Raw genomic sequence first — 26,078 nt, 5'->3', positions numbered from 1 at the left:
TGTGAATTCTCTCATTCCATATTTGATAGAATGGGATGAAGAAATTTGCCGTGTCCTAAAGTGACCTCATACAGTTTGAAGTGCATCGTTCATTGTCATTGGATATTCAAATCTCCCTCAGCCATATGGTTGCTGTCAGAACAACGGTGTAGAATGATATATTGAACATGACGAACAAGAAGTTGTTGTGAGCCTATTGATAGCTTAAAGGATGACAACACTGTACTCTATACCAGCATGGGTCCAAAATGGTAAAAAGTAAAACATGTATTTGTGCATCTGTCATTTTGTAGCCAAAATAAACAAGTAATTCAATGCCATTAAGACATTTTATTGATGACGAATAATGAGCAAAATTGATTAAGATGACAAGTGAACAGTTTTCTCCTACTGTTGTGATGCATGGTCTTAGGATCCAAACACTATTCTTGAGATGAGACGGTTCTCCTCAACAGACAGCAACATGAAGGAAGTTCAATACAGTTCATGAATGAGCATCAGTGCACTTAGTTGCCCAGGTAAGTGTTGAGGTAATGCGTACAAAATACTGTTCAGACGAATGGGCAGAGAGTACAATCATTCATACGGGCCGTGTTCCGTGAGTGAGAGGTGCATTATGAACACCTTGAGAGAGACAAACAGACAAAGTGCAGAAACTAAAGGCCAGTTGGTACAAAGCTAGTCTCAGGAAAATGCAATACATCGGATACGCTGAAAAGCATCTCACAGTAGAGGAGCACAATTTTACAGACGGAGGAATCGCTCCAGACAGAACCCCGGGCTCCAGCAGTAAAACACTCAAAGACATACAGTAATGGCAAATAAGCTCTTCCAAACAACTGCATTATAAGCAGGCCTGTGTTGAAATGCTTTTCATCTGTGTCGGGTTGATGTGGCTCAATGAAACCAGTGGGCTGTTGTAGTAATTCAACCCAGGTCTCATTATAAGAGATCAAATCAATACAATACATACAAAACAAAGGCTTTTGATTGAAGAAAGACGATATTTGGAGTGACAAGCGCCAAGGACAGCTCACTCTGCCACTGACCAGACACTGAAGCATAACCATCTAAGGAAGGTGGAGTTTACTGCAGAACCATCTAAGGAAGGTGGAGTTTACTGCAGAGTGTTTGTGTCCCACTGATTCCCACTGTGGAGGCTTTGAAAAAACAAACGCGACAGCGCCCAACAGAATGGTGAACCTGAAAAGCACTTGGATGCTGTGGAATCAGGTGGACCCGGTTTCTACCAGAACCGTTCCAACAACCAAACCAGAGGCATGGGAGGGACGGGAGGCAAAGACTGGGCCAATAGAACGCACAAGAGCTCTTCATGGCCAAAGGCCATTGGTCATAAACATGGTTTACATCTCACACCCTCAGTGGCAACCACTGAGAATCACTGGAATTTATATTTTTGTCACATGAGGATGTAAGTGATGGCACATAAGCAACACGAGGCTTGGCATAACTGAGGAAACCATGGAAACCGAGGCATCACATTGACTGACAGGAAAGTGTGATTTATTGTTTTAATAGAACCGATGAGTGTTGACGTCTAAAAGCGCTCTAGAAAAAAGTGCATCGTATCATGTCAAATACTGAGAAAGAGCTGAACATTAAAAACCAGCACTCTAATATCAAACATCTGGATTATCATTTATTTCCCACTAGTGCAACGACAGACTTAATCAAATAAAGAACAGCATAAACCTTTGCGAGCAAATTTAAGCTTTTAAACATCTAATAATTTTCTATAGCCACTCTAGCAGAACAGGTAAGAAGGCAACGTGATGATTGAATGATGCTTGAACACAAACATGCCAATATTATAGACATCTCTTTTTTATAGAAATAAATAGCTCAATTGATAATCTTTATCCTCTTATTAAATAATTTTCCATCTCTATATGACTCTGATGCACATTAAATATAAAGGACCTTTAGTACACAACTGTAAATTCAACACTACTGTAATACATTATATCATATTTTTCTGTGGTGATCTTTCACTCACCTTTGGAGAAAAAAAGGTACAGAATCAACAGCTGTAGCCTCCTTGGTCTTCTTTGTCATTCTGAAGATCCACATACTTATGACCTTAATGTTAAGAACACCAAATACACCCCCCACACACACAATATAAACATCAGTATGTACAGAAGACAAGATTGTCTGGAACTAGAGGGGTGGACAGCTGACCACAGACCCAGAAGCTCATTCCTAACTTGTGTGACTCCAAGCGGTGACTCTTGTCTGGTGGCTCAGTCTGGTCAAGCAGAAGGACAAGGCGTTTCAGTCGGTCAACCAGCCCCTGGTGAAAAACACACGAGGCCTTTATGTCAGACACCTGGTTAGAGTTGGTGTCTGTCTGAGAGAATCCAACTGATGAACATGTACTTATGGTTCATCCACAGCTAGCTGACTGTGTGTTAAGTAGAACGGTGTTGGCAGGAGTTACTAGAGGGAAATCTTGGTGTGACTCTACCCCCCCCCCCCCCTTTGAAATCTCTACAATTGCCACCTCTCTTCCTTCCCTCCTTACCTCTGATCTAACACGATTGGATGGGTGAAAACATGTTTTTCTCGACAGAGCTGTCACCAATCCAGTCTCAGTAAATCAATGATTTCTCTCAGGAAGTGTAGTGTTGTCCTGCTAGTGTGTGTGAGAGTTCTTCATTACCGGACAGGACCACAGAACCCACGCAGACCTGGAGCTGAACGCTGTCAGACAGATAGACTAGATGAGCTCGGAACACTGCACTACAACACATGATGTCCAGAAGACACAGAAACACAAAACTGCACGGTCAACCAGATGACTCCACTCTGCACCCTCAATTCCAGCCATGCAGTTATGAGGCTCGCCCACCAGAGGGCGACAAAGCGAATGAGCTGCTTGATGACCCCAGATAGAGGGCTGCAAAGGGCAGAGAAGAAAAAAGCCCTTCCTTTAGTAGTAGTAGTGCATGTCTGTTGACTGGAAATGATCACATGAGCGTTGGCAACACCATGTCTCTTTACGAGTGTGGTTCGCTCTGAGTTTCAGTTCGTCGTTTGTCGTTTCAGTAGATACGCATCTGTCTGACGTTACATGGCTCCTCACTTCACTTTAATGGCACGTTGGAGGAGAAAAAAAGACGTGCAAAACCACACCAACAGCAAATGGCCCCGGGTTCTGAAACAAAGGCATTGTGAACGAACGTAAAGACACCGGGAATGGAACTGAGGCGCCAAAGTCGTGACCAAATTGGCTGGACATGTAGCAGTCCGCAGACAGAGCTAATCGAGAGCCGAGTTCACGGATACGGGCGCAAGGAGGGTTTTATCGCACTGTTCCCATGACAACCCCACGGCGTGCAGCGAATACAAGGCTGGGAGGACAGAGAGGGTCAGTGTGGTCTGTTGTATCAGAAAGGTTCTCCAAAGGTGAAACGTTGTTCTTACACCGTTGAGTGTTCTCTTCGGTACGGAGGTCTGGAGCTGTTAAGGTTCTGTTCAGGAGAGAGACGGTGCTCTTCTCAAAGTGGCTGAGGACCATGGTGCAGTCCAACCCCCGCAAGACAGGACGATGTTCTGACCTTTGACCTTGGGCGATCTGGCTGAGACCCATGTCAGAAACAGTGTTTAGAGAGAGAGAGAGAAGGAGGGAGGAAGGGAGAGAGGGAGAGAGAAGGAGAGATAGAGGAGCTCCCTAATGATGTCACCCTCCAGCTTACAGCTCTCTCCCTGTGCTGTGATGAAACAAAATGGCCCCCAAGAAGTCCGGCTGCGTTGTGGCCGTTTGTGTCCGTTTGGTCGGCCTAGGGACTAGGGGTCCTCAAATATTTTGACTCAGGCACCCTGGCACGTTTCCTGGCAGCCTTCCATTCTGACGATGGTAGGGTGGAGTTTCTATATGGAGGAGGGGGGACTGTTGTGGTCAGACCCCCAATGAGAATCTCCATTGGTTTCAGCCCCAGGGATTGGCTAGATATTTCTTTGTCGAGTCTCAAGAGTGCGTGTGGACTGATCCTGTTCCGTTTTGCCCGTTAGCCGCGACCAAACCAAACCGTGGTCCAAAATGGCGGCCTACGGGCGCCTGTGTGTCGGTTTGCCACACTGAGGGTTTTGAAATGACTGGACCTTTTTGAGTTACTGGATCCGGAATGGCCGACCTCCTCTGGTGGCCTTGTGTCCAGTGGAGGGGGTTAGCAGAGGCTGTCGGCTTTGACGTGCAGGATTTTGGAGAAGCCAGGTCTTTTCTTCAAGGCCTGGGAGGGAGGGAGGGAGGGAGGGAGGGAGAGAGAGAGAGAGAGAGAAAGAGAGAGAGAGAGAGAGAACGGAAAAAAATAAAAATGAAAGCGCCGGACTCATTCGTCAGAGAAAAGTAAGACTATCCCCCTTTCCGTTAGTGGACCATGGTGAAGTGCACCACAAAAATTAATAATAGCTGTGCCAGGTGGGAACAGGTGTGTTCTTGCAGTGGAGGATGTCTGAGGCTTGCTCACCTGCAGCTTGTTCACCATCTCGTCAAAGAGCTTCCTGGCCTCCGGGCTGCTGGGGTCCTCAAAGTAGTCCTCTATCCCGATCTGCACCACGATGGACTTCAGGTTACGACACACACCTGGAGGAGGAGGCAGGAGGAAGAGGCCTCAGGGAGCAGCTACACAGAAAAACAGCCCTCTCTCCTCCTCCTCCTCTCTCTCTTCTTCTCTCTCTCTCTCTCTCTCTCCCTCCCTCTCTCATACTTTTTTCTCTCTCCTTCTCCCTCTCTCCATCCTTCTCACTCTCTCTCTCTGCACATGGACAAGGCTTGTTGTATGTACTAACATCTTCAGTAGACAGATAGATGGATACAGTAGGTGCTTGGCAGTGCAGTGTGTAGTATGTACAGTATAATGCTTGGGGTAGTATATAGGGGTGTGGTGTAGTATACTTGGGGTAGTATATAGCGGTGTCCTGTAGTATGTACTGTTGTATATAGGGCTGTGGTGTAATACGTAGTATAGTTGGGGTAGTATATAGGGGTGTGGTGTAGTATGTAGTATACTTGGGGAAGTATATAGGTGTGGTGTAGTATGTAGTATACTTGGAGTAGTATACAGGGCTGTGGTGTAGTATGTAGCATACTTGGGGTACAATATTGTGTCGTGGTGTAGTATGTAGTATATTTGGGGTTGTATACAGGGCTGTGGTGTAGTATGTAGTACACTTGAGGTGGTTTATAGTTGTGGTGTAGAATGTAGTATAATTGGGAATAGAGGGCTGTGGTGTAGTATGTAGTTTACTTGGGGTAGTTCATAGTTGTGGTGTAATATGTAGTATACTTGGGGTAGTTTATAGTTGTGGTGTAGTATGTAGTATATTGGGGAATAGAGGGCTGTGGTGTAGTATGTAGTATACTTGTTGTGGTATATAGGGGTGTGGTGTAGTATGTAGTATAATTGGGGTATTATAGAGGGCTGTGGTGTAGTATGTAGTATACTTGGGGTAGTTTATAGTTGTGGTGTAGTATGTAGTCTATTTGGGAATAGAGGGCTGTGGTGTAGTATGTAGTATACTTGGGGTAGTATATAGGTGTGGTGTAGTGTGCGTACTCACTGTTGAAGTGCAGCAGGGCCTTGGGGGTGACGGGGGTGGAGGTGAGCACCAGCATCTCCAGACCCTTCAGGCCCTCCCTGCACACCTCTGCTGCCACCTCCTGGTTGATCTCACTCACGTGATCCAGCTCCAGCACCTGCAGACGCATGCAGTTCCTCGCTGGGACACACACACACACACACACACACACACATACATACATACACACACATACATACACACATACACACACAGATGTCAATCAATACGTCATTTGAGTTTTGCATTCTCTCCCGGTTAGGAATTGTAAAACCGCAGGTTTTCAAGACGCAGTATATTAATACATGGAACCATGGTCACACTCCCACTTATGGAAAATAGCAAATGGACTGCACTAATATTACGCTTTGATCCAAGTGCTTTACAATGGCCTCTCATTCACCCATTCACACACACATTCACACACCAATGCAAGGTACTAGCCTGCTCATTGGGAGCAATTTGAGGTTCAGTGTCTTCCCCGAGGACACTACGACAGGCAAACAGGAGGAGCCGGGATTCGAACCGCAGACCCTACTGTTACTCACCCAACGAGGCCAGCCCCTGTATGCCACACCCGGCCCCGCCCACTCCCAGGGCGCGGAGGTGTGGCCAGCATCGGCCAATGGTCTGCAAGCATCTGTTGCTGAAGCGAGCCGGCTGTTGACTGTAAAAAATAAAAAACGACAGAGAGGGGAGCTGATTGGACGGTAGCTATCGCTTCAGCGGTCATCTGATTGGCTAGTGTCGGAGGGCGTGATGTCTCTCCGCAGCCTCTCAGACAGATCCCATCCGGATGGTCTTTTTTTTAAAGCACGTCCTTCAGGGTTCTGATGGCAGAGTTCGTAGTGACAAGATAAAGTGTAGCAGTGGCGGCCACGACCGCTCTCTCACCATGGATGCAGTGGCGCCACCTGGAGGGAGATGATGTCCCTGCAGCCGGCCCCCAGGGCCCAGATCACCTCCTGACCCACCGGGTCCGTGGCGCTCCTGGGACGATCACGACGAAAACAACGACACTTTCAGACAACACGGAGGACAGTGGCACCTCAAAAATACATCATCCTCGGACGGTGGTTCTTTTGTGAAGTGCGTATTCAGACGGCCGTGGCGTACCTGTAGGTGACGGCCTGCAGGGCGCGGCAGTAGCAGCTGGCCAGCCAGAGGGAGCGGTCGGTCAGCAGGTTGGGACAGTGGGACACCTTGAGGATGAGCAGGTTGCTGCCGGTGGCCTTCAGCAGAGACTCCAGCCCCTCCTCCAGACACCCACTGGCAGAGAGAGAGATGGGGGGGAGTTGTATGTGTGTGTATTTATACCTGTGTGTGTACTGTACATATATTTTTACGTGTGTGTGTGTGTCTCACCGCGTGCTCTTGAGGTACTCCTCCTTGGTCTCCTTCTTGCCTCTCTGTCGTGGTTTGAGGTTCTGCAGGATGAGCGAGTGCGTCTGGACGCACCACTGAGCCAGCGTGCTCAGGAACTGCAACGAGGAAGCACTTCATCTCAGCCATCTCCTCTGATATCAACCTCAGACGACCTTGACCTCGATCGATTCATCGAAATTGGGCTGTAAGTGTGGGATCTGCGTGTGCTTGTGTGTGTGTCTCACCCACCTTGGAGGAGATGCGGGCGTTCTCCAGCAGCACGCGGGTCCAGACGGCCGGGTGGCGGGCCACGAACCTCCAGTCGCGGCAGACCTCGGCCGCCCTCAGCAGGGTCTTGGTGTCCAAGTAGGTGAAGACGCAGAAGAGCGCGGCTCGCATCTTCAGCACCTCCGGGCTGATGACCTCGTTGGAGCGGGACGGGCTCCTCTCGTGGCGGCAGGGCTTGCTGTGGCGTCCCTCAGACCGCCCTGGAGGAACAGCGGGCAAAGCATTCGTATAAAATGTCGGACATTTGGAATCAGTAAAAACACCATTTAACGTTATCTGTGAGCACATGAGATGGATTTCACAGCCGACGCACCCACCCGTTCCTGAAACAGAGGTGAAGAAACATTTGGAACCTTTAAATTCTCACAAAACTTCCTGCAGCTCAATGACACCAAGAGTGAAATCCTTCTGATCGGCAACTCCACCTCGATCAGTCAGATCAGAAAAAATCTAGGACATTTGTCCACCCTTGAAAAATCCCACGACAGAAACCTTGGGGTCATATTTGACACAGACCTCAAGTTTGACAAGCAAGTGAGATCTGTGGTGCAATCCTGTTTTTTCCAACTGCGCACAGTATCCAAAATCAAGTCCTTCCTCTCCTCCAGCAACCTACGGAGGGTCGTACTAATGCTCATCTTCTCCAGACTGGACTATTGTAATGCCCTCTATGCCGGGGTCACCGGCAAGACCATCCACAGCATGCAGCTAGTCCAAAATGCCGCTGCCAGGCTGGTGACAGGCACTAAGATGAGGGAACACATTTCTCCTGTCCTCTCCTCCCTTCACTGGCTCCCAGTGAAGCGCAGAGTGAAATTCAAGATCCTCACGTATGTCTTCAAAGCCCTCAATGGTCTCGACCCAGCTTACATCAAAGATCTCCTGGACCTTCAGGCCTGGTCGCCGGCTCAGATCTGACAACCAGATGACCCTGAAGGTCCCACGGTCAAAACTTGTCACAAAGGGAGACCGTGCATTCTCTGTGATGGCACCTGGGCTATGGAACAAGCTTCCTCTGAACATCAAGTCCGCCACCACCCTGGACTCTTTAGAGCACAGCTTAAAACTCCCCTCTTTGTCGCAGACGATCTATAATTTATGTCCTTGTCTTGTGTCTTAAATGTAGTTTCATTTTGTGTCTCTGCAGTCCTTTGTTTTTGTTTGTCTCTTTTTGTACCCGGGCTGCGCCCCCGGCTGATGTAACAGTTGGTTGGGGGGGCGCATTATAAATAAAAATAACATAACATAACATAACAAATTGATCTGTGAAGAGTTCCCCCCAGGAGAGAACACCAGTACTGGCCCCTGGAGATGCCTGGTCAATGAGAGCAGACCTCGACAGGCAGCTCCGGTTCCCCACCGACATCACCATCACCACACTGAGGCCCGACATCGTCCTGTTGTCGGCGGCTGAGAAACATGTGCTGCTGCTCGGGTTAACAGTTCCATGGGAAAAGGGCTTCCAGGAAGCGTATGAAAGGAAGAAGCTGCGGTGCGCTGACATCGTGGCAGAATGCCAGGAGAAAGGCTGAAGAGCAACAACGTACCCAGTAGAAGTCGGCTGCCGTGGCTTCGTAAGCCTCTCAAACCAAACGCTTCCTGAGGGACGTTGGCTTCACGGCAGGGAAGATCGAGAACATCCTGCAAGATCTCACTGAAGAAGCAGAAAAGGGAAGCTTCTGGCTCTGGTTGCGACGAACGGACAAGAACTGGGGAAACCGAGAAGCCGCCTAGTACAGACCTGACGATCGAGTGCCAGCTGCAGGGAGTGGTAGGGAGACGGCCCTGACCGCTGCCCCACCATCCTGAGATGTTCTGGTGATAAAAGGGGTGAAACCTCAGAGAAGGATGGCTCCCAGCTGAGGATCCTGAAGCTGGTACTCAGGCACTGGCTGAAGAGGGTCCGACAGAAGTGGCGCACAGGCCGACATCTGCCTGAAAACGTCCAGGTTTTAACATCTACCTGGACGTTTGGTATGCGGTCAGGTGAAAGCCTGGCTCAGGGAGAAGGACGCCCCTGCCATGCAGAGTCCACGGCCACTTTCTGGCGAGCAAAGGGGAATGAACACCAGCGGAGGACAACTCCAGCCAAATACCCTGCACTCGGCTCCTAGGCACCGGCGGTTGTGCGACAGGCAGAGATGCCTTGCAGGTAACAACACCAATCCTGTCAAAAACTATGGGAGCTGAGGTTATTACAGCAAAGTTCCAACTTTGTCCACACGATGGCGCCAACGGTCAACTTGTCACAATGAGAAATGGCTAGAGAATTTTAGAGAAATCACTACTGTGGATCCAGGCCGTAATGGAAAATATTGGCTGTTTACTACAGTGCACGTATTGGCCGGTGCCACATGACGGCTCCGACTCCGCCAGCCTGTGGTGAGTCATGTGTGGCGTCTTGGCCTCGGGAGAAAGGCGTTTTGCGCGGCAACAGGCCCCGGGAAGCATCGCCCACGCTCGGGACAGACCACATGCGCTCGCAGCCATGCTGTGAGTCGATGCATTTTCCGTTTCACCTGGCTAGCGCCCCGAGAGTCCGATATGGCGGTAGACGTCAGAGCCTGACGTCACGCGGCGTCCAGGCGACGGCTCTCCACAGGAGGCGAAGGCGTGTTATCTTCGCCGCGTCCTCCATGACTCTCGTTTTTGCCTTCGGTCCACCTTCGTCCACCTGGCTTCACAGACTTCACAGACTAATAAAACAGGCTTGTAGCCGGGCATGCTGGGATGTTGGCGACGACGGGCCTTAAGAGTAGATCGACGCTATCTGGAGTGTGTTCAGTTATGACCTGGCTTTCTAATAAAATCTCTCTGTGACGTATGTGTGGAGGGAGGTTCAAAATATAATACAGTTGGTAGGAGGTACTGTGCTATCGTACACTCCAAGGCACACACACACACACACTGTACAGTAAGTTGAGCAGTCCCTTGCCGACGATGCAGAGTAGCAGAGTGTGTGAGTAGGCCCAACGCGGTCATTACTACTCCCCCTGTGACCGTAACCTCTTGGCTGTTCTGGGCTTTCTGGAGCGGTCTACTACCCATGAATCATCCTGAGGTGACACAGCCCCCCATGGCTGTTCCCTGGTCAGTCTAGCCCCGCCCCTGGAGTAGCCACGACTCACGTGCGTCTGTGTGCTGGGTCTTATGTGCACCTGCATGCGCTTGCATGTGTCAGTGTGTGCGTGAGAGAGAGTGTGAGTGAGAGAGATAGAGAGAGGGGCAGACCAAGAGACACAGAGAGGGAGGGAAGGAGGGAGGCAGAGAGAGATGAGAGGTGCGATCCCCCTACCAGTTCCCAGGCGGTAGCCTCCTCCGGTTCCTGGGTGGGGGGCCCCGGACTGCTGCACCTCGGCCGTGGCCCTCCGTTCCTGCTCCCACACCTCCGCCTCCGACTCGGTGGTCCGGGACCCCACGTCCGACACGTCGCCCTCCTCCCCCTCCTCCGTGCTGTTGCGGTAGGGCCGGCGCTGCCAGTTCTGAATGGCCTGCTTACGGAGACCCCAGCTCCGGGAGCAGCCGCCCCCGCCTCCTCCGCCGCCGCCGGGCGGGGGGCGATCGTAGCCCCCCTCGCCCAGCCGGCACTGCACGTGGTAGTACTGGGCCTCGGGGCAGTCCTCCATGGGGTGCATCTCCACGCTGTCGCTGTCGTACCCCCCGGAACCCTGGGAGATGGACTTGACCCGCCCCGACGCCCTGGAGGCCGGGAAGAGAGAGAAGATGACTTGATGACAATCGTCCAGGAATACCACTTGAACTTGGAAGAATCAATTTGAGATGAGTAAGGATTATTCTTCCTGTATTTTCATGTGATAAGGGACCAATTAGATTTGATGGCGACTTGCACGTCCGCCAATGGGAAAGCTGTGTGTCCACCTGGGAGTTCTCAGTAATGTGTGCAAGATGTGCAAAAACAATCAACGGTATACATTTTTCTAACTGTTGGCGAAGGGAACCGTGGATTCGTTTGGTTTGTTCGACCTGCCAAGAAATGAACTGGAATTGGCTTTGAGAAACCATGGCAACCCACTTTTTGGCTGTTGCATTCGGGGTCTCGGAGAGGAAGCGACAACGAGCCTTGTCCAGCCAGTCCGGCTCAGCTCAGTCCTTTGCTGCTGCCTACTTTACTGACCTTTACCGCTCAGCAGAGAGCCTGGACCCCTGGTTTAAACTTCTGAACATCTTTCTGTGATGTGGTCCGCATTCATTTGATGTACAGTAATCATGTGATTCTGAATATTATTAGTATTTACATACAACCCAATCTGAGTACAGTAGTATCAATACCATACTATAACGTTTCACACTAAACATCATCGTCTACAACTATTTTTTTCTATAAACGTCCCGTTCGCTCTTCACGTAATACAGTATGAAAACAGACTAGTGCCAGCCACACACTAAACAAACAAAACAGTAAAACAGTATTTTAAAATGTACCTTAAACCATCAGTGGACAAACTACACCATCGTAAAAAGGCTTTTGAGGCCTAGCCGTTAAATATGAGTCGGCACTTCAGTTTAGATGGGTGGGGGGAGGAGAACTCTCCAGCCACTGACTCCTGGAGAAGAGCAGAGTTCTGTCCCGTGTAAATGCTTTTAAACCCCCGACCGTAGAGAGAGTTCCATCTAAACTCCGATGAGACGGTCTTCCTGCAAATGGCCGCCACCTGACTACTATCCCCGGGGATGAATGAAGTCTAGGCTAGGCCCTACAGTAGACTAGAAACCCTTTCACTAGAGAAACTCCCATGACAAATCTTTCGGTTGTGATTGGGCGGGGCCGTGCAAAGGTTTGGGCAACACCACACGCTGTCCCTTCCATGCGCGCCCTCCAGCCAATCAGGATGGAGCCTTCGACCTTCGTCATAGCCAGCTACTGATTGCACCCTTTCGCCAAAGTGTCTCCCATTTTGTTTACATCCCTATGCAGCTGGCGTTATGTCACCAGGTCGGCGTGGATTTACATCATGACACGGACGGCGTGACCCCCGGGGTGACCTTCGTGACCTCTGCGGCCGTTCCGTCGATGAGGTCTCGGAGAAGAAGACTTGTTGTGACTGTGGCCACCTGCTCACTTAACCTCAACAGAACCGCTGACAGGTTAGATCAATGCAGCTGGATCAATGGGAGGAGCTAGCTAATTAGGCGGGAGGTCAATATATACGGTAGATGTCGAACCAGGAAGTGGAGGCGGCTTCCTGATGGCCGGCGTGCGGCGTGGCCGACTGAAACACTCCGCTGCCAAACTGAGTCGATCATGGCGTGTAGCAGCATCGAGAAATAAGACACTTGTTTAAACCGTGATGCCCACAGCAGCATATCAATTCGTGAACCGCTCTATGGTATCTGAAGTCGTAGCATTTGGTGAGGAATAAGAAAGTCAATCCTCATCAGCAGATGAATTACAGCATTGCTAGAAATATAAGTATACTAAATAGATTCTAAATGAGCCGTGGGTATTTATATCTGAGGGACAGACGGCTCGGAGGAAGGTGGCATTCTTGGGAGAGTTGGAGCCGGGTCAGTCCGCGTGTGCCATGCTGCTACCCATGATTCACGGGGGGGGGGGGGGTGACATCATCCGCAAAGGAGGGTGACGTCATCGTTCATTCGCCAAAACACCGGCTGAGACGCACAGATGTGTGGCAGAAGGATGGTGATGTCATTCACACACAGACACACACGCCCACACACACACACACACACACACACACACACACACACACACACGTACAGACCAGTAACAGTGAAAGGGTCCTTGATGGTGGCTTCCGTAAGCATGCAAGGCTCCTAAAAACCCTTCCTAGCGCCAGGGTAGTGTATTGTGTGTTGTGATGACAGGTAGGGGCTTGGTCGTGGATGGCTTACCCTGTGCTCGGGGAGGAGCGACGGTCCGACACCTGGTACATCCCCCTTGTGGATCCTGAGATACTGGAGTTCCTCTGGAGAGAGGGAGGAGGAGGATGAGAGGGAGAGAGAAGGGGGGGAGGAGGAGGAGGAGGAGGAGAGGGAGAGAGACAGAGAGAGAGGGGAGGAGGAGAGGGAGGGAGAGGGAGAGAGACAGAGAGAAAGAGGGAAGGGGAGGAGGAGATGGAAGGAGAGAGGGAGAGGGAGGAAGAGTAAGAGAGAGGGGGGGAGGAGTGAGAAAGAGGGAGAGAAAGAGAGGGAGGGGAGGACGAGGAGGGAGAGAGAGAGGGAGGGGAGGAGGAGAGTGAGCATTGAACAAGTACTGTAGGACTGCTCCTTGAGAAAAAAGGAGAGCCTGGCTGGAAATAATTCATGTGTGAATCAATCAGCAGAAAAAAAGGACTGCATGAGACAATGAACTAAAACGATCTCCATTTTTACATGAACAAAGCCAACGGCAAAAAGGATTCTGATTTCAAAGTATTCTGAAAAAGCATTCTGATTTCATGACAAGCATGGACAAAAGACAAAGACAGAAAATAAGATCAGTTTAAAATAGTCGAGTATGACAGACGGTGTTTGGAAAAAGAGACCTCAAAGCTGCTGTATCTCAGCGCTGTCCAGAGTCATGTAGATAATATGTTGTTATTGGCCGATGCTCTGAAAACAAGGTGGCTGATTGGGCGGAGTGGAGGAAGTGTATCCTCCTGGCTGTGAGAGGGAGCAGAAGCTGCTAAATCCCTTCAATACTTTACGCAAGGAAGAATTCAGAGCAGTGTGTGTGTGTCTGTGTGTGTGTGTGTGTGTGTGTGTATCTGTGTGTGTGTCTGTGTCTGTTTGTGTGTGTGTGTGTGTGTTATCTGTCTGTGTGTCTGTTTGTGTGTGTGTGTGTGTGTGTGTCTGGGAGTCTGTGTGCGTGTGTGTGCATGTCTGTGTGTGTGTGTGTGTGTGTGTGTGCGCGTGTGTGTGTGTGTGTCTGTGTGTGTGTGTGTGTGTGTGTGTGTGTGTGTGTGTGTGTGTGTGTGTGTGTGTGTGTGTGTGTGTGTGTGTAGGCGTGGTGGAGCTGCTGCCAGACACATTTCTCCCTCTCTTTCTCTCCATTTCCCTCTGGTTTTGTGAACCGTCTGTCTCTGTCTGTTAGGCCCAACTAATGAACTCTATCTCTCTCTTTCTACTGTAACTTTGCGCTCTCTGTCCATCTCACCCTCCCCTCAAGTCCTGGCCCTATCTCTATCCATCTCTATCTATCTCTATATATCTATATATCCCTATCCACCTCTATCCATCTCTATCAATCTCTATATATCTCTATACATCTCTATCCATCTCTATATATCTCTATCAATATCTATCCATCTCTATCAATCTCTATATATATCTGTCTCTATCTCTATCCATCTCTATATATCTCTATCCATCTCTATCCCTTGCTCCCTCCCTCTCCTCTTTTCCCTTTCAACCCCTTTTCTTTCCTTCAGCTAAATCCATCCAGGCCTTTGTGTGTGTGTGTGAGTGTGTGTGTGTGTCTGGGAGTCTGTGTGTGTGTGTGTGTGTGTGTGTGTGTGTGTGTGTGTGCGTGTGTCTGTGTGTCTGTCTGTGTGTGTGTGTGTGTGTGTGTGTGTGTGTGTGTGTGTGTGTGTGTGTGTGTGTTGGCGTGATGGAGCTGCTGCCAGACTTAGTTCCCCCTCTCTTTCTCTCCATTTCCCTGTCTGTCTCTCTCTGTCTCTGTCTGTTAGGCCCAACTAATGAACTCTATCTCTCTCTTTCTACTGTAACTTTGCGCTCTCTGTCCATCTCACCCTCCATTCAAGTCCTGGCCCTATCTCTATCCATCTCTATCTATCTCTATATATCTATATATCCCTATCCACCTCTATCCATCTCTATATATCTCTGTCTCTATATCTATCCATCTCTATACATTTCTATATATCTCTATATATCTCTATCTATCTCTATATATCTATATCCATCTCTATATATCTCTATCAATCTCTATCCATCTCTATCAATCTCTATATATATCTGTCTCTATCTCTATCCATCTCTATATATCTCTATCCATCTCTATCCCTTGCTCCCTCCCTCTCCTCCTCTCCCTTTCAACCCCTTTTCTTTCCTTCAGCTAAATCCATCCAGGCCTTTGTGTGTGTGTGTGTGTGTGAGTGTGTGTGTGTGTGTGTGTGTGTGTGTTTGCGTGTGTGTGTGTGTACTATACAGTACAGTCTGTGGACTGTGAGCCAAAACTTGGTGCAGGGAGGGAGCATGCACGTGCCCCCCCCCACACACACACACACACACACACACACACACACACACACACATGCCCAGTGGCAGTAGAATCGGACCGCGGAGGGACAAGGCAAACAGCGGCCCGTCTCCCTCTCTCTAGAACAGGAGGCAGGGCGGAGCCCGGCCCGGCAGAAACAGACTGGAACCCGGAGCTTCTTCCGTCCCAGTGATCTGAGACACAGAGGAAACCCAGTCAGTCTGGAGACACACCAGTTCACCTCTCCCTCTGCCCCTTTCTCCCTCTCCCTCTCTCTCTCTCTCCTTCTCTCTCTCGTTGGACCCAGTGCTGTATTGTATGCTGCCACTATCCCTACACAGATCCTGACCGTCAAGCCGAGACGGTGGTTGCGCGCCGTCACGACACACACACACACATACACACACCGTCTGCGCCGGTGACGTCGCAAAAGAAGACGCCCTGTAGCCTCAAACGGGAATCTGGCGCGTTTCAAAATCAGCGCTCTGTAATCAGCGGTGGGATTGGCGGGGCCCGGGAAACACGGGCGCCATAACACGCGGACGGCGCCCAGGCGGAGGTCACGGAGGAGCTGGCGCGGGAGCTTCCGGGTCGGCCGTCAGAGCAGGAACGGACGCGCCGCCCGGACGGTCTCCATGGAAACCGGTCGACTCAGCGCTCCTGTAGTCCAGGAGTGTACAGTTATCAGAGTTGGACAGATTCAGATAAATGGCTTCAGTATGTTTAACGGGCAGTGGCTATACCTCAAACGCATTCATACACGTTCATAACATTTCATCAAGACGACTTAGAGTATTTTAGGGATCTCTTATGCCTGGGGTTGTCTGGTCTCCCAATATTCCAAATACTTAATGACTTCCAGTCACGGTAGCATTTCTTAGTTGTACATCTCAGCAGTGTTTCATTGAAAGCTGTGTTCTTCTGAGCCAATAACCACCAAGTAATGACGAGCTAATTCCCTGGGCAGACTGCAAGACGAGGGAGGGAGATGATTCCAAATGAGAAGAGGTATAGTCCAGGGGATACACACACACACACACACACACACACACACACGCAAACACACACACACACACACACACACATACACACACATACATACATACACACACACACACACGCCTCCTTGCTCATTTTCCAATTGTGACTTTCACAGTCCAGAGGCTGTTGTATAAATATTTCACACAACCCTCTATTAACGCCCAGGCACCAATTAAAACGGCAAATTGCAGCGAGACTCATAACATGCAGTCTTCTAACCCCCAGACACACACAGTCTGCTCCGGTCTCATCATGTAGTCTTCTAACCCCCAGACACACACAGTCTGCTCCAGTCTCATCATGTAGTCTTCTAACCCCCAGACACACACAGTCTGCTCCGGTCTCATCATGTAGTCTTCTAACCCCCAGACACACACAGTCTGCTCCGGTCTCATCATGTAGTCTTCTAACCCCCAGACACACACAGTCTGCTCCAGTCTCATCATGTAGTCTTCTAACCCCCAGACACACACAGTCTGCTCCGGTCTCATCATGCAGTCTTCTAACCCCCAGACAGAGACACATCAAAAAGCATGTCCCTTAAGTGATGTCCTGGGGACTTTAAAGTACATCATGGTTCCATCATGTGATATACTGCTTTGACAGCATTCAATAAAATCCATACCCATACATTATTCAAATGAAAAATCTACTTTGACATCGGCTCCTAGAAGTGGCTCTCCATTGGCTGCCCTGTCATTTTCAAACGAGGTCGAATCCTAACCGCAGCTCTGTTCAAATACTTCAAACTTTTGTACATTCCAGCCTATTATGTCACATCCTCTCGTTTTCAAAAATGAGTCACGAATGAATGTCCGCCGTGCAGCAGTGTCGCATAGCCAGAGCTATCTCCACACTTCGTTTACGCTGGGCCAATGCTGGAGAAAGGTCTGGCTGCAATCATTACCATTCGCAGATATGGGGGGAAAAAAGGCTGTATTTCTTTAAACCAATCAAAATCGTCTTGGGCGGATCGGCTGCTAGGTTATTGTTGTTTCAAATACTCAGGGATTGAATGTGACTGGGCCGGGAAAATCATCTGTCACCACTGATAAGGCAGTAATAAAGCATTTTTGAAAATAACATTGTCCCCTCATCCCACCACCCCCACCCTGGCTCCGCCCCTTCCTGACCTGGCGTCCGTTGCCCTTCGACCCCTGCAGGCTGCAGCGCCCCAGGCTGCCGTTGGGCGTGGTGCCGCAGCTGCTGATGACCTGCAGCTGTTTCTCGGCGCGGTCTGCGCGGTCCAACAGCTCCTCGATGAACTGCTGCAGACGCACCTTGGCGTTGGCCTCGCGCGCCGCCGTCTCCTGCAGGAACTGGTCGATCTGGGCCACCTCCCTGGAAACCGCCGGAGGAGATCGTCAGGTAGATACACACACGCGCGCACACACACACACTAGAAATGGAGATTGTCCATCCCTCACTGGGCTAAGATATTGGGCACACAAAGAAGGCTTGAGAACACGGATAAAAACATACACACACACGTCACACACTCAGACACGCACACACACTCACATACACACTCTCTCTCACACACACACACACACACACACACACACACACACATGTGCGCACGCACACACACACACACAACGTAGACTTAGGAACACATACAAATAGACACACACACACACAGCAGCTGGATGTAGGGATCTGTGCAATGTTAACTATCAGCCAAGGGACATACACGCCCAAGTGTGGAGGAACAGATCACACAGCTGGAACCATCAGAGCCAGACCAAAAACTCAACAGGGCTCTGAATGTGGAGATTAGGAACACGATTAGAGAGAGAGAGAATCTGCACAAGCGATCACTCCTTCAACTATTCGGGCCTCTCTCTTTCTCTCACACATGCAGGCACACAGACTGCACAGACCGCACAATCTGATTCATGCTGCCACACTCTCTCATCCCACTTTTCCAAGGTGCGTTATGGACTCTCTCAGACGGCCAGATATCCCAACTGAAGCTGTTTCATCTCCAGTACTCTTCCCTCCCTCCCTCCCTCTCTTGTCATTCTTGTTTATGTAGGCCCAGTATTCTGTAATTCCCTGATGGACTCGTACTTCCCACAGGCTCCAGGGCGAAGCAGTCTCTCTCTCCCATCGGCGTTCCTGTGTGTAAAGGCGCCGGCGTCCACGTAAACAACAACACCCACCGCCGTCTGAACAAGACACGGGACATAGGACACAAGGCCGCACCTTAACGGCCTGGAGTGGCTTCCTCCGCTCGCCTCCTCTCCTTTCGACCACCTCCGGCCGTAAAGACGTCGGCCAGGGGCTGCATGTCAATAGTCTAAAGAGGCCTTGTCTCCTCTTCATCAGCTCTGGGCACGCAGGCAGGTTGATTTAAACCCGGAGGAGAGGCAGCCATCTTAAACTCTTGAGATCCACCCAGAGACTGGTGAAGAATATTCCTCCAACGGATTCCTCTAAGAAATGCTTTGGCGTCAGCCAAAAATAATGTTTTCCTGTCTCGGGGGCAAACACATGCCAGATGTGACTCCCAGATTAGAACAAGCATTTGATTAAAGAGTAGAAATGAAAGATGCCACGGTATGCAAATGGAATGTAAATAAATAATCAATCATCAGTAACTGGGCTTAAGCAACATTAGCTTGTTCAGTTGTTTTGACACCTGGAAACAGAGAGCACCATCGTCACACGCTGCTAGTTTTTTATTAATTTTTTAGATTAGGGTAGATTTATGTTTTATGTTCAACGAACTGAAGCTAATATCTCAAACAAACTAGACCAGAGTGTTGACTTTCACTGTTGCTAAAATAGCATCATCTTGCTTCTGTTCTCTGACTTTCTCTCTCTCCACTCCCCCTCTCTCCCTTCTCTCCGAGGACAGTTATGACATTTCCAACAACCGCTGAATCGACTGGTAACACCTGCCATTTTGAATTGCAGGCTCAGGGTACTGTAGGGCTGTGTTGAATGTGTGTTTGCGCTGTGTTGAATTTGTGTGTGTATGCGTGCTCGTGTGTTTGGGCTCCGACAGGATGTGCAGCTGAGGATTCACCCACTCTTGTTCCCAGGTGCTCCTTCTGTCCATCTCCTCATGGTGACCATATCCTTAACTCCAAACACACACACACACACACACACACACACACACACACACTGTCTTGCCTCCTCTATTCTACCTGTCACTCCTAAAGACATCAGCCGTCAAGCTTCACCCGAACCGCCACACTCTCCCTTACCTCCAGCATTCACCCCCAAAACAGCAAAGTCCTAATCGACACGTCATAAGAACGTCATAATCGACACACATGGTGACACATGGCCATGGTTCTCAGCAGGAAACCGGTGGTCTGTCCGCTCCGAGTAGGAAATGAGTCCTTACCCCAAGTGAAGGAGTTCAAGTATCTGGGGGTCTTGTTCACGAGTGAGGGAACCATGGAGAGGGAGTTTGGCCGGAGAATCGGAGCAGCTGGTGCGGTTCTGCAGTCGCTTTATTGCACTGTTGTGACGAAAAGAGAGCTGAGCCAAAAGGCAAAGCTCTCGATCTACCAGTCCATCTTCGTCCCCACCCTCACCTATGGTCATGAAGGATGGGTCATGACCGAAAGAACAAGATCACGGATACAAGCAGCCGAAATGAGTTTTCTCCGGAGGGTGGCTGGGGTCTCCCTGAGAGATCGGGTGAGAAGTTCAGTCATCCGGGAGAGACCCGGAGTAGAGCCGCTGCTCCTTTGCGTCGAAATGAGCCAGTTGAGGTGGTTCGGGCATCTAGTGAGGATGCCTCCTGGGCGCCTCCCTAGGGAGGTCTTCCAGGCGTGTCCGGCTGGGAGGCTGGTAGACCCAGGACCAGGTGGCGGGATTACATCTCCGCACTGGCCTGGGAGCGGCTAAAGATTCCCCAGGCAGAGCTGGTTGATGCTGCTAGGGAAAGGGATGTATGGGGCCCCCTGCTGGAACTGCTGCCTCCGCGGCCCGACCCCGGATAAGCGGATGAAGATGGATGGATGGATGGATTATGGGATGTCTTGTTAATGGGAGAAATAGTAGCGTTTGACTGAAGGGTTGCTACTGTAAGTACTGTAAAAGTATGGCGTCTCCTTCGATAATTCCCCTCAACCTATGAGCTCCTATTCATATACTGTAGCATGAATATAGCATGAATAGGAGCGTATAGGTTTTGAGGGGATTTATCGGTTTACTCAAATCCCCTCTCGAAGCTTCTGCAAGGTGGATTGAGGTTCTCAACCTTCCAATCCTCGCACGTTTTAGGACTCACGTCAGTTTGAATGACAGATGAGGTAGCAGTTTGTGAGACCACGGTGTTGAACACCAAAATTGAAAACGCAGAGGTTAAAAAAGACTCAATGGAGGAGCCGGCCGAGGCGACGCCAGACGTGTTGACAGACAGCGGACCGAGCGGAAGACGTGACGAGAGAGCTTCCTGTCGTCGGTCTTCATTAAAACACACACCTCTCCTCCCAGGCGTGACTCACCCCTCGCCCACCTGCCCCCTCCTTGCCAGCCAAAAATGGGGGAACGAGACAACAAAACTAGCCCGAGCGTTCACTCCCGACACCGTGGGAGTTGGAAACTAGGTCCTGGTGCAGTCTGGGAGGACGTGCAGCCAGTAATAAGCTGAACAGAGAGGGAGGCGTCGTTTCAGACGGGGGCGCGTTAATCTTCGTGACTTCGTGAGTGTGTGTGCGGAGGTGTGGGTGTTTTGCAGAGAAGGAGCTGAGGCCGCCTGTTTGTGGAGCTGAGGCGGGCAGGTTGGAGGGAGGGGGTTGGGGAGGGCTTGCCACTCTGGTCAAACCGCCCACCGGTCAAAACCCATCTAGGATACTGCTAACTCTCTAACACTCTCTCTCTCTCTCTCACATACACACACACACACACACACACACACACACACACACACACACACACACACACACACACACACTCTTACCTGAGCAGTACAAGTAAACCCAAGGGTTGCATACATCTGTTTTCCATAGGGAAATGCTAGAAAAAAAAGCTTAATACTAGAGTGACAACCAGATATCTCGGGGAACAGATTTGAATACTGAATTCCATAGGAGACCAGAGCATGGAGTGGTGTGGCAGCACGGAATGTGTCATGCGGAAGAATAACAATTATGTCTCCTGAAAGGGAGCAGAGAGAGAGACAGGCAGAGAGGAAGAGGGAGAGAGAGGAAGGAGAGAGGGATAAAAATAACAAATCTCATTGAAACGTACTGTAGCCGAAGCCGGCCAACAAACACAATCAAAGCCTTTTGTTATTCGCAACCCGGAGATAAACGGACATCGGATTTACACGGTCGTGAGATATGGCCATTTACATGACACTGATGAATGGCTGGGATAGCATCGAACCACTGTCACTTGGGCCAGAACAGAGAGCCTGGCACGCCCACGGGCCCCTGGTCATAACAGACCCTGATGAATAAGTCATGATCTTCCAAAGTGGCCCGTTTAAATGTTAATTATGATCACTGGTCAGCTTCCCTTCGGCGCTGTCACAATGACTCGTCATTAATTCCGTTTTATTCGGCATTAATATGTATTATTCTAAATTATTTATCCAAAGCATCAGGCGTGAAGGACACAAAGCCGTTGTATGAAGTCACACTGTGTGAGAGTTACAGTCCCTCATTTGGGAGTCTACTTTGTCACCTGCAGCCGACCCAGGGGATGACATACACACACACACACACACACACACACCTGCTTTCCTCTGATCTACAATATAAAAAAGCGAGAGAGTGAGTGATGAGATTAGCGTTGGAGGGAGAGAGAGAGAGAAGGAGAGACAGCTCAGGGTCGGCAGCAGATCGGGTTGACGCACAAGGTGAAAAATAGAGACGGAGAGACCCCCCAGCCCCCGTTTTCAAAGGCCTGTGTGACCGGCGTTCCCAGGAACAGCTAATCCGGGTCCTCGGCTCCGACCAATCACCACAGTAAATAATGTTTCAGAGAGAAGCCCTGTGACCCTGACACACAGGCGGCTACTGCACCTCTCCGTCACAGCTCCCTCTCACTCCTCTCTCATCCTTCTCTCATCTTTCATTCCTCTATCACTCTCTTATTCCATTATCACTCTCTAATGTCTCTATCACTCCTCTCACATTCTTCTCTCATCCCTCTCCAGCTTCCTCTCTCTCTCTCTATCTCTGCCCGATGCCATCAGTCAGTTCTTTTGTAAATTGAGTTTTGGTCACCTTGCAAAGTGTGTGTGTGTGTGTGTGTGTGTGTGTGTGTGTGTGTGTGGGCATCACCAGACAGCGGCCTGGACAAAGCAGCAGGTGTTACGGACATTGTTGAAGCAAACCTTTTTTGACGCCCTCGAAGTTCACACTGCAACGTTACAGACCAGGGAGGGGCGTGTCTGGTTAAATACGGCCGCCGCCAATATGCCTCTTCTCCCGGCTCTGTTCAAAAGCACTTCCAGCTTCAAGGACCCACAATTCACCGTTCCTCCGTCCCGGGCATCTCAGGGGGAGACGGACGGCCCTATACCCATAAATCGTGCTCATAAGTGTGGACTGAGGTTCACTGCCCGCCCCCCTCCCTCCCTCCCTCCCTCCCTCCCTGCCCGCCCCCCTCCCTCCCTCCCTCCCTCCCTCCCTCCCTCCCTCCCTGCCCGCCCCCCTCCCTCCCTGGTTCTTTCCTCATATGGAGCTGGCTGTATATAGGATCATTTCTCAGCAGGAGTCACTGCTTGTATATGGGCTGGCTCAGCAGCCGTGGACGGACCAGGCTCAAATACTCTGTCACGTACAGTCAAGATACTGGTGAAATGATAATCGGGTAATCTATTAAAATTATACTTTTAAAGTTGAAAAAGTGTGTGCATCCATATCCTTTGTGCATCAATATCAACATGAAAAAGTCGCACAAGCCACAGTATCGGGCCTGTTCATTTATATTAATATCATGGGATATAAATATGGTTGTCTGAAGCATCTCAATTATGAGCCATAAGAGAGAAATCGTTTTTCTATATCTGTGGCTCCATCTAGTCTAATACTTCCCATGTAATTTATTAAGCTTCTGATTAGAATGTGAAATACACTCTAAAAACATTAATTTGGTTAATCCATTAATTTGTTAGTTCCTTCAAAGCCTGTCTGACAGAGAGCAAATGCACATTGCGGAGACTGTACTGCTGGCACCATGCTGGACTGCTTATCACTGGGGCACATTTGATTGGCTTGTGGGTGTGAGTGTGGTCTGAAAAATACATTATGAATATGAAAAATATATATATAATTATATATATAAACAATTGGAAGGATTCCCACTTGTGACACTGGTGCCTAACTACTGTACAATGCCAGCCTCTAAACCTGAAAGAGAACTCAAAGGGATATGAATGCAGTACACGGTGATTTGGACATAGCCTTGCTTTCCAGTGTGAGACTAGTTGGAACAAAGCTTGACAGCCTGCAATATAGTCTGAAGGTAGAGGCTGAAGGTTCCCACGCTGGAGACACATGTTCGATTCCCCATTGTTCACCTAACTGAAGACAGTATACTGTATGCCTTTAGACAAGCATATGGGTTTGCCTTTATCTATACTCTACAGTCTTCAGATTTAGCTTACCTTGATGATTAACTAAATAATGGTTAGTTTCACTAATATGGATTTGACTAACATGGCAGTGAAGCCTCAAGTGGCTCAATGGCCCAATGCCATAGCTAGCAAGTACTGTATGTCTATCAAACATGTGTTTGAATCCTGCTCTGCCCCTGACAAATTATCATTATAACAATATTAGTGAGCAATGATGTTTGAATAGAATTGAATAGAGCATGCAAAGAGAGCAGCTAGCTCAGAGAGTTTATATAGGTTCAAACAATCTGACTGCATTGTCACATTATGCATGGCTTTGAACCCTGCTTTATGATCATGGCTGTGTTGAACTGGATTAGTAATTGACTATACGTTGTGATCCTAAGCTTGCTTGGCTCAGTGGGAGCACCATGGGTAAGGTTGGTGTCTGCTTAAGCAATGTGTGTGTTGTAACATGGGTTCAATCCCGGTGTGTGGTCCCTGTTATAATTATAACAAATGGTCTAGAATTGGGATAAATATGATGAAAAAAGGATTGCTGCTTGAGTTTACAGATAGCTCAAAGTGCTAACGCTGCTAGTTGACTAGCCTGCTGTATGTGCATTGGAGCGTGGCTTTGAATCCAGCAACACCCATAACAGCAAAATATTATTATAGCTATGTTAGTATGGAATCAGGAGTAAGTATGAAGGATGAGCAGCTATTTCCAGAGCTCTTGGGTAGCTCAATGGGTTAAAGCTGGTGTTGCCACCAGTGCAGTTATTGCAATGTGGGATCAAATCCCACATTAACTGAAAGTTATGTTTCTCTGTCACAGGAAGCTGGTTTATGGCGACAATATTTTTCACCCATTGGGTGAGATTGCCATTAATCAACTAGTCGATTAATCGCGATTGTTTTTTTCTTTAACAATAATTGCGATTAATCGGGGGTTTATTGCGATTATTTTTCCTGCAAAAAAATAATCACGACTAGTCGACTATTTTCAATAAACACATTTCATCAACAAAAAAAGTGGGATTCAAACCCACATTGATGTGGAGAGAGACACCAACGTTAACCCACTGAGCTATCCTAGAGCTCTGATAAGAAGTGCTCATCCATCATATTTACACCTCATTCATCTCTAACAATCATAATAACAATTTGACAAAGGCACTGCTAGATTTGAACCGACAGCTTGGCATATACAGGAGCTTTGGCAAATGGCCGCACTAGCCCATAGAGCTACCTGAGACCTCTGCAAACAATTGCTCATCCATCCTACTTACATCTGATTCCCCACTACCATACTTAAAGTAAGAACTCTGCCACAAAGACACTGACAGATTTGAACCCACATCTCAATGGACACATTGCAGACTTGACAACTGCCAGCATTATCTCAGTGAGCTACCAGAGAGCCAGCTTACAACAGAGACTAAAGAGGTAATTGAAGTGAAAGGCCGGAATTTGGGTTTTTCAAGTTTGGTAAGGTACAGCAGGAGTGTGGAGTTAATTTAGACCCACCTTTATTTTGTTAATCATCTAAGTAGGATGAAAGTTAGTATGTAATTAGCACAAAATGTTCATATCAAGACCGATCTATTGTCTTACTGTCATCAGTGGGAATTGAATCATAATCTTTAGTGTTGGAATCCTCTGCCTCTACCAGTATACTAAAGAGGAACTTGTTGAAGTTGAAGGCCGATATTTGGGTTTTTCAAGTTGCTGGCTGCCAAGCTTTCTTCTAACCAGTCTTACAGTGGAAAGCAAGGCTATGTCCAAATCACCTAGCTATGGCCAAATTACAGTACCTACACTGTTTAGATGGGTTCACAATTATTTACATTCATCTAAACTGACTTCATAAATCAGGTTAGGATGTGATGAGCTGTGATATAAAAAGCCCAAATACTACCTTTGAAAACAATTGTCTTTGTTTTAATGGTATATTTTGGGGTTAGCTAAACCAATTGAAAGGACAGTGGTTTGATTCTCACCTGTGACACTGGCACCTAACTGCAATGCTAGCTTCTAAACCTCAAAGAGCACTCAAAGGGATAG

The 26,078-nt window shown here is 48.9% G+C and overlaps 1 protein-coding gene across 1 annotated transcript in view; it reads right to left on the bottom strand.

Annotated features, from left to right (window-relative positions):
* Window positions 1–4,190: 4,190 nt before the first annotated feature.
* Window positions 4,191–26,078, bottom strand: part of fbxo41 (F-box protein 41) — a gene marked incomplete at both ends in the record, with an annotated part of 30,649 nt that continues 8,761 nt past the window's right edge. Inside the window, 11 exons of the mRNA XM_084454525.1 lie at window positions 4,191–4,253; window positions 4,491–4,606; window positions 5,584–5,742; window positions 6,150–6,268; window positions 6,496–6,591; window positions 6,718–6,870; window positions 6,967–7,082; window positions 7,216–7,454; window positions 10,550–10,953; window positions 13,129–13,202; window positions 17,611–17,818. Of these exons, the coding sequence (XP_084310651.1) occupies window positions 4,191–4,253; window positions 4,491–4,606; window positions 5,584–5,742; window positions 6,150–6,268; window positions 6,496–6,591; window positions 6,718–6,870; window positions 6,967–7,082; window positions 7,216–7,454; window positions 10,550–10,953; window positions 13,129–13,202; window positions 17,611–17,818 (1,747 nt within the window). The remainder of the gene's footprint in view (window positions 4,254–4,490; window positions 4,607–5,583; window positions 5,743–6,149; window positions 6,269–6,495; window positions 6,592–6,717; window positions 6,871–6,966; window positions 7,083–7,215; window positions 7,455–10,549; window positions 10,954–13,128; window positions 13,203–17,610; window positions 17,819–26,078) is intronic.

Source organism: Borostomias antarcticus, assembly GCF_949987555.1.
Source record: "Borostomias antarcticus genome assembly, chromosome: 20".
Lineage (NCBI taxonomy): Eukaryota > Metazoa > Chordata > Actinopteri > Stomiiformes > Stomiidae > Borostomias > Borostomias antarcticus.
Note: the sequence above shows the minus strand (reverse complement) of the source record. Positions and strands in the feature narration are given on the sequence as shown.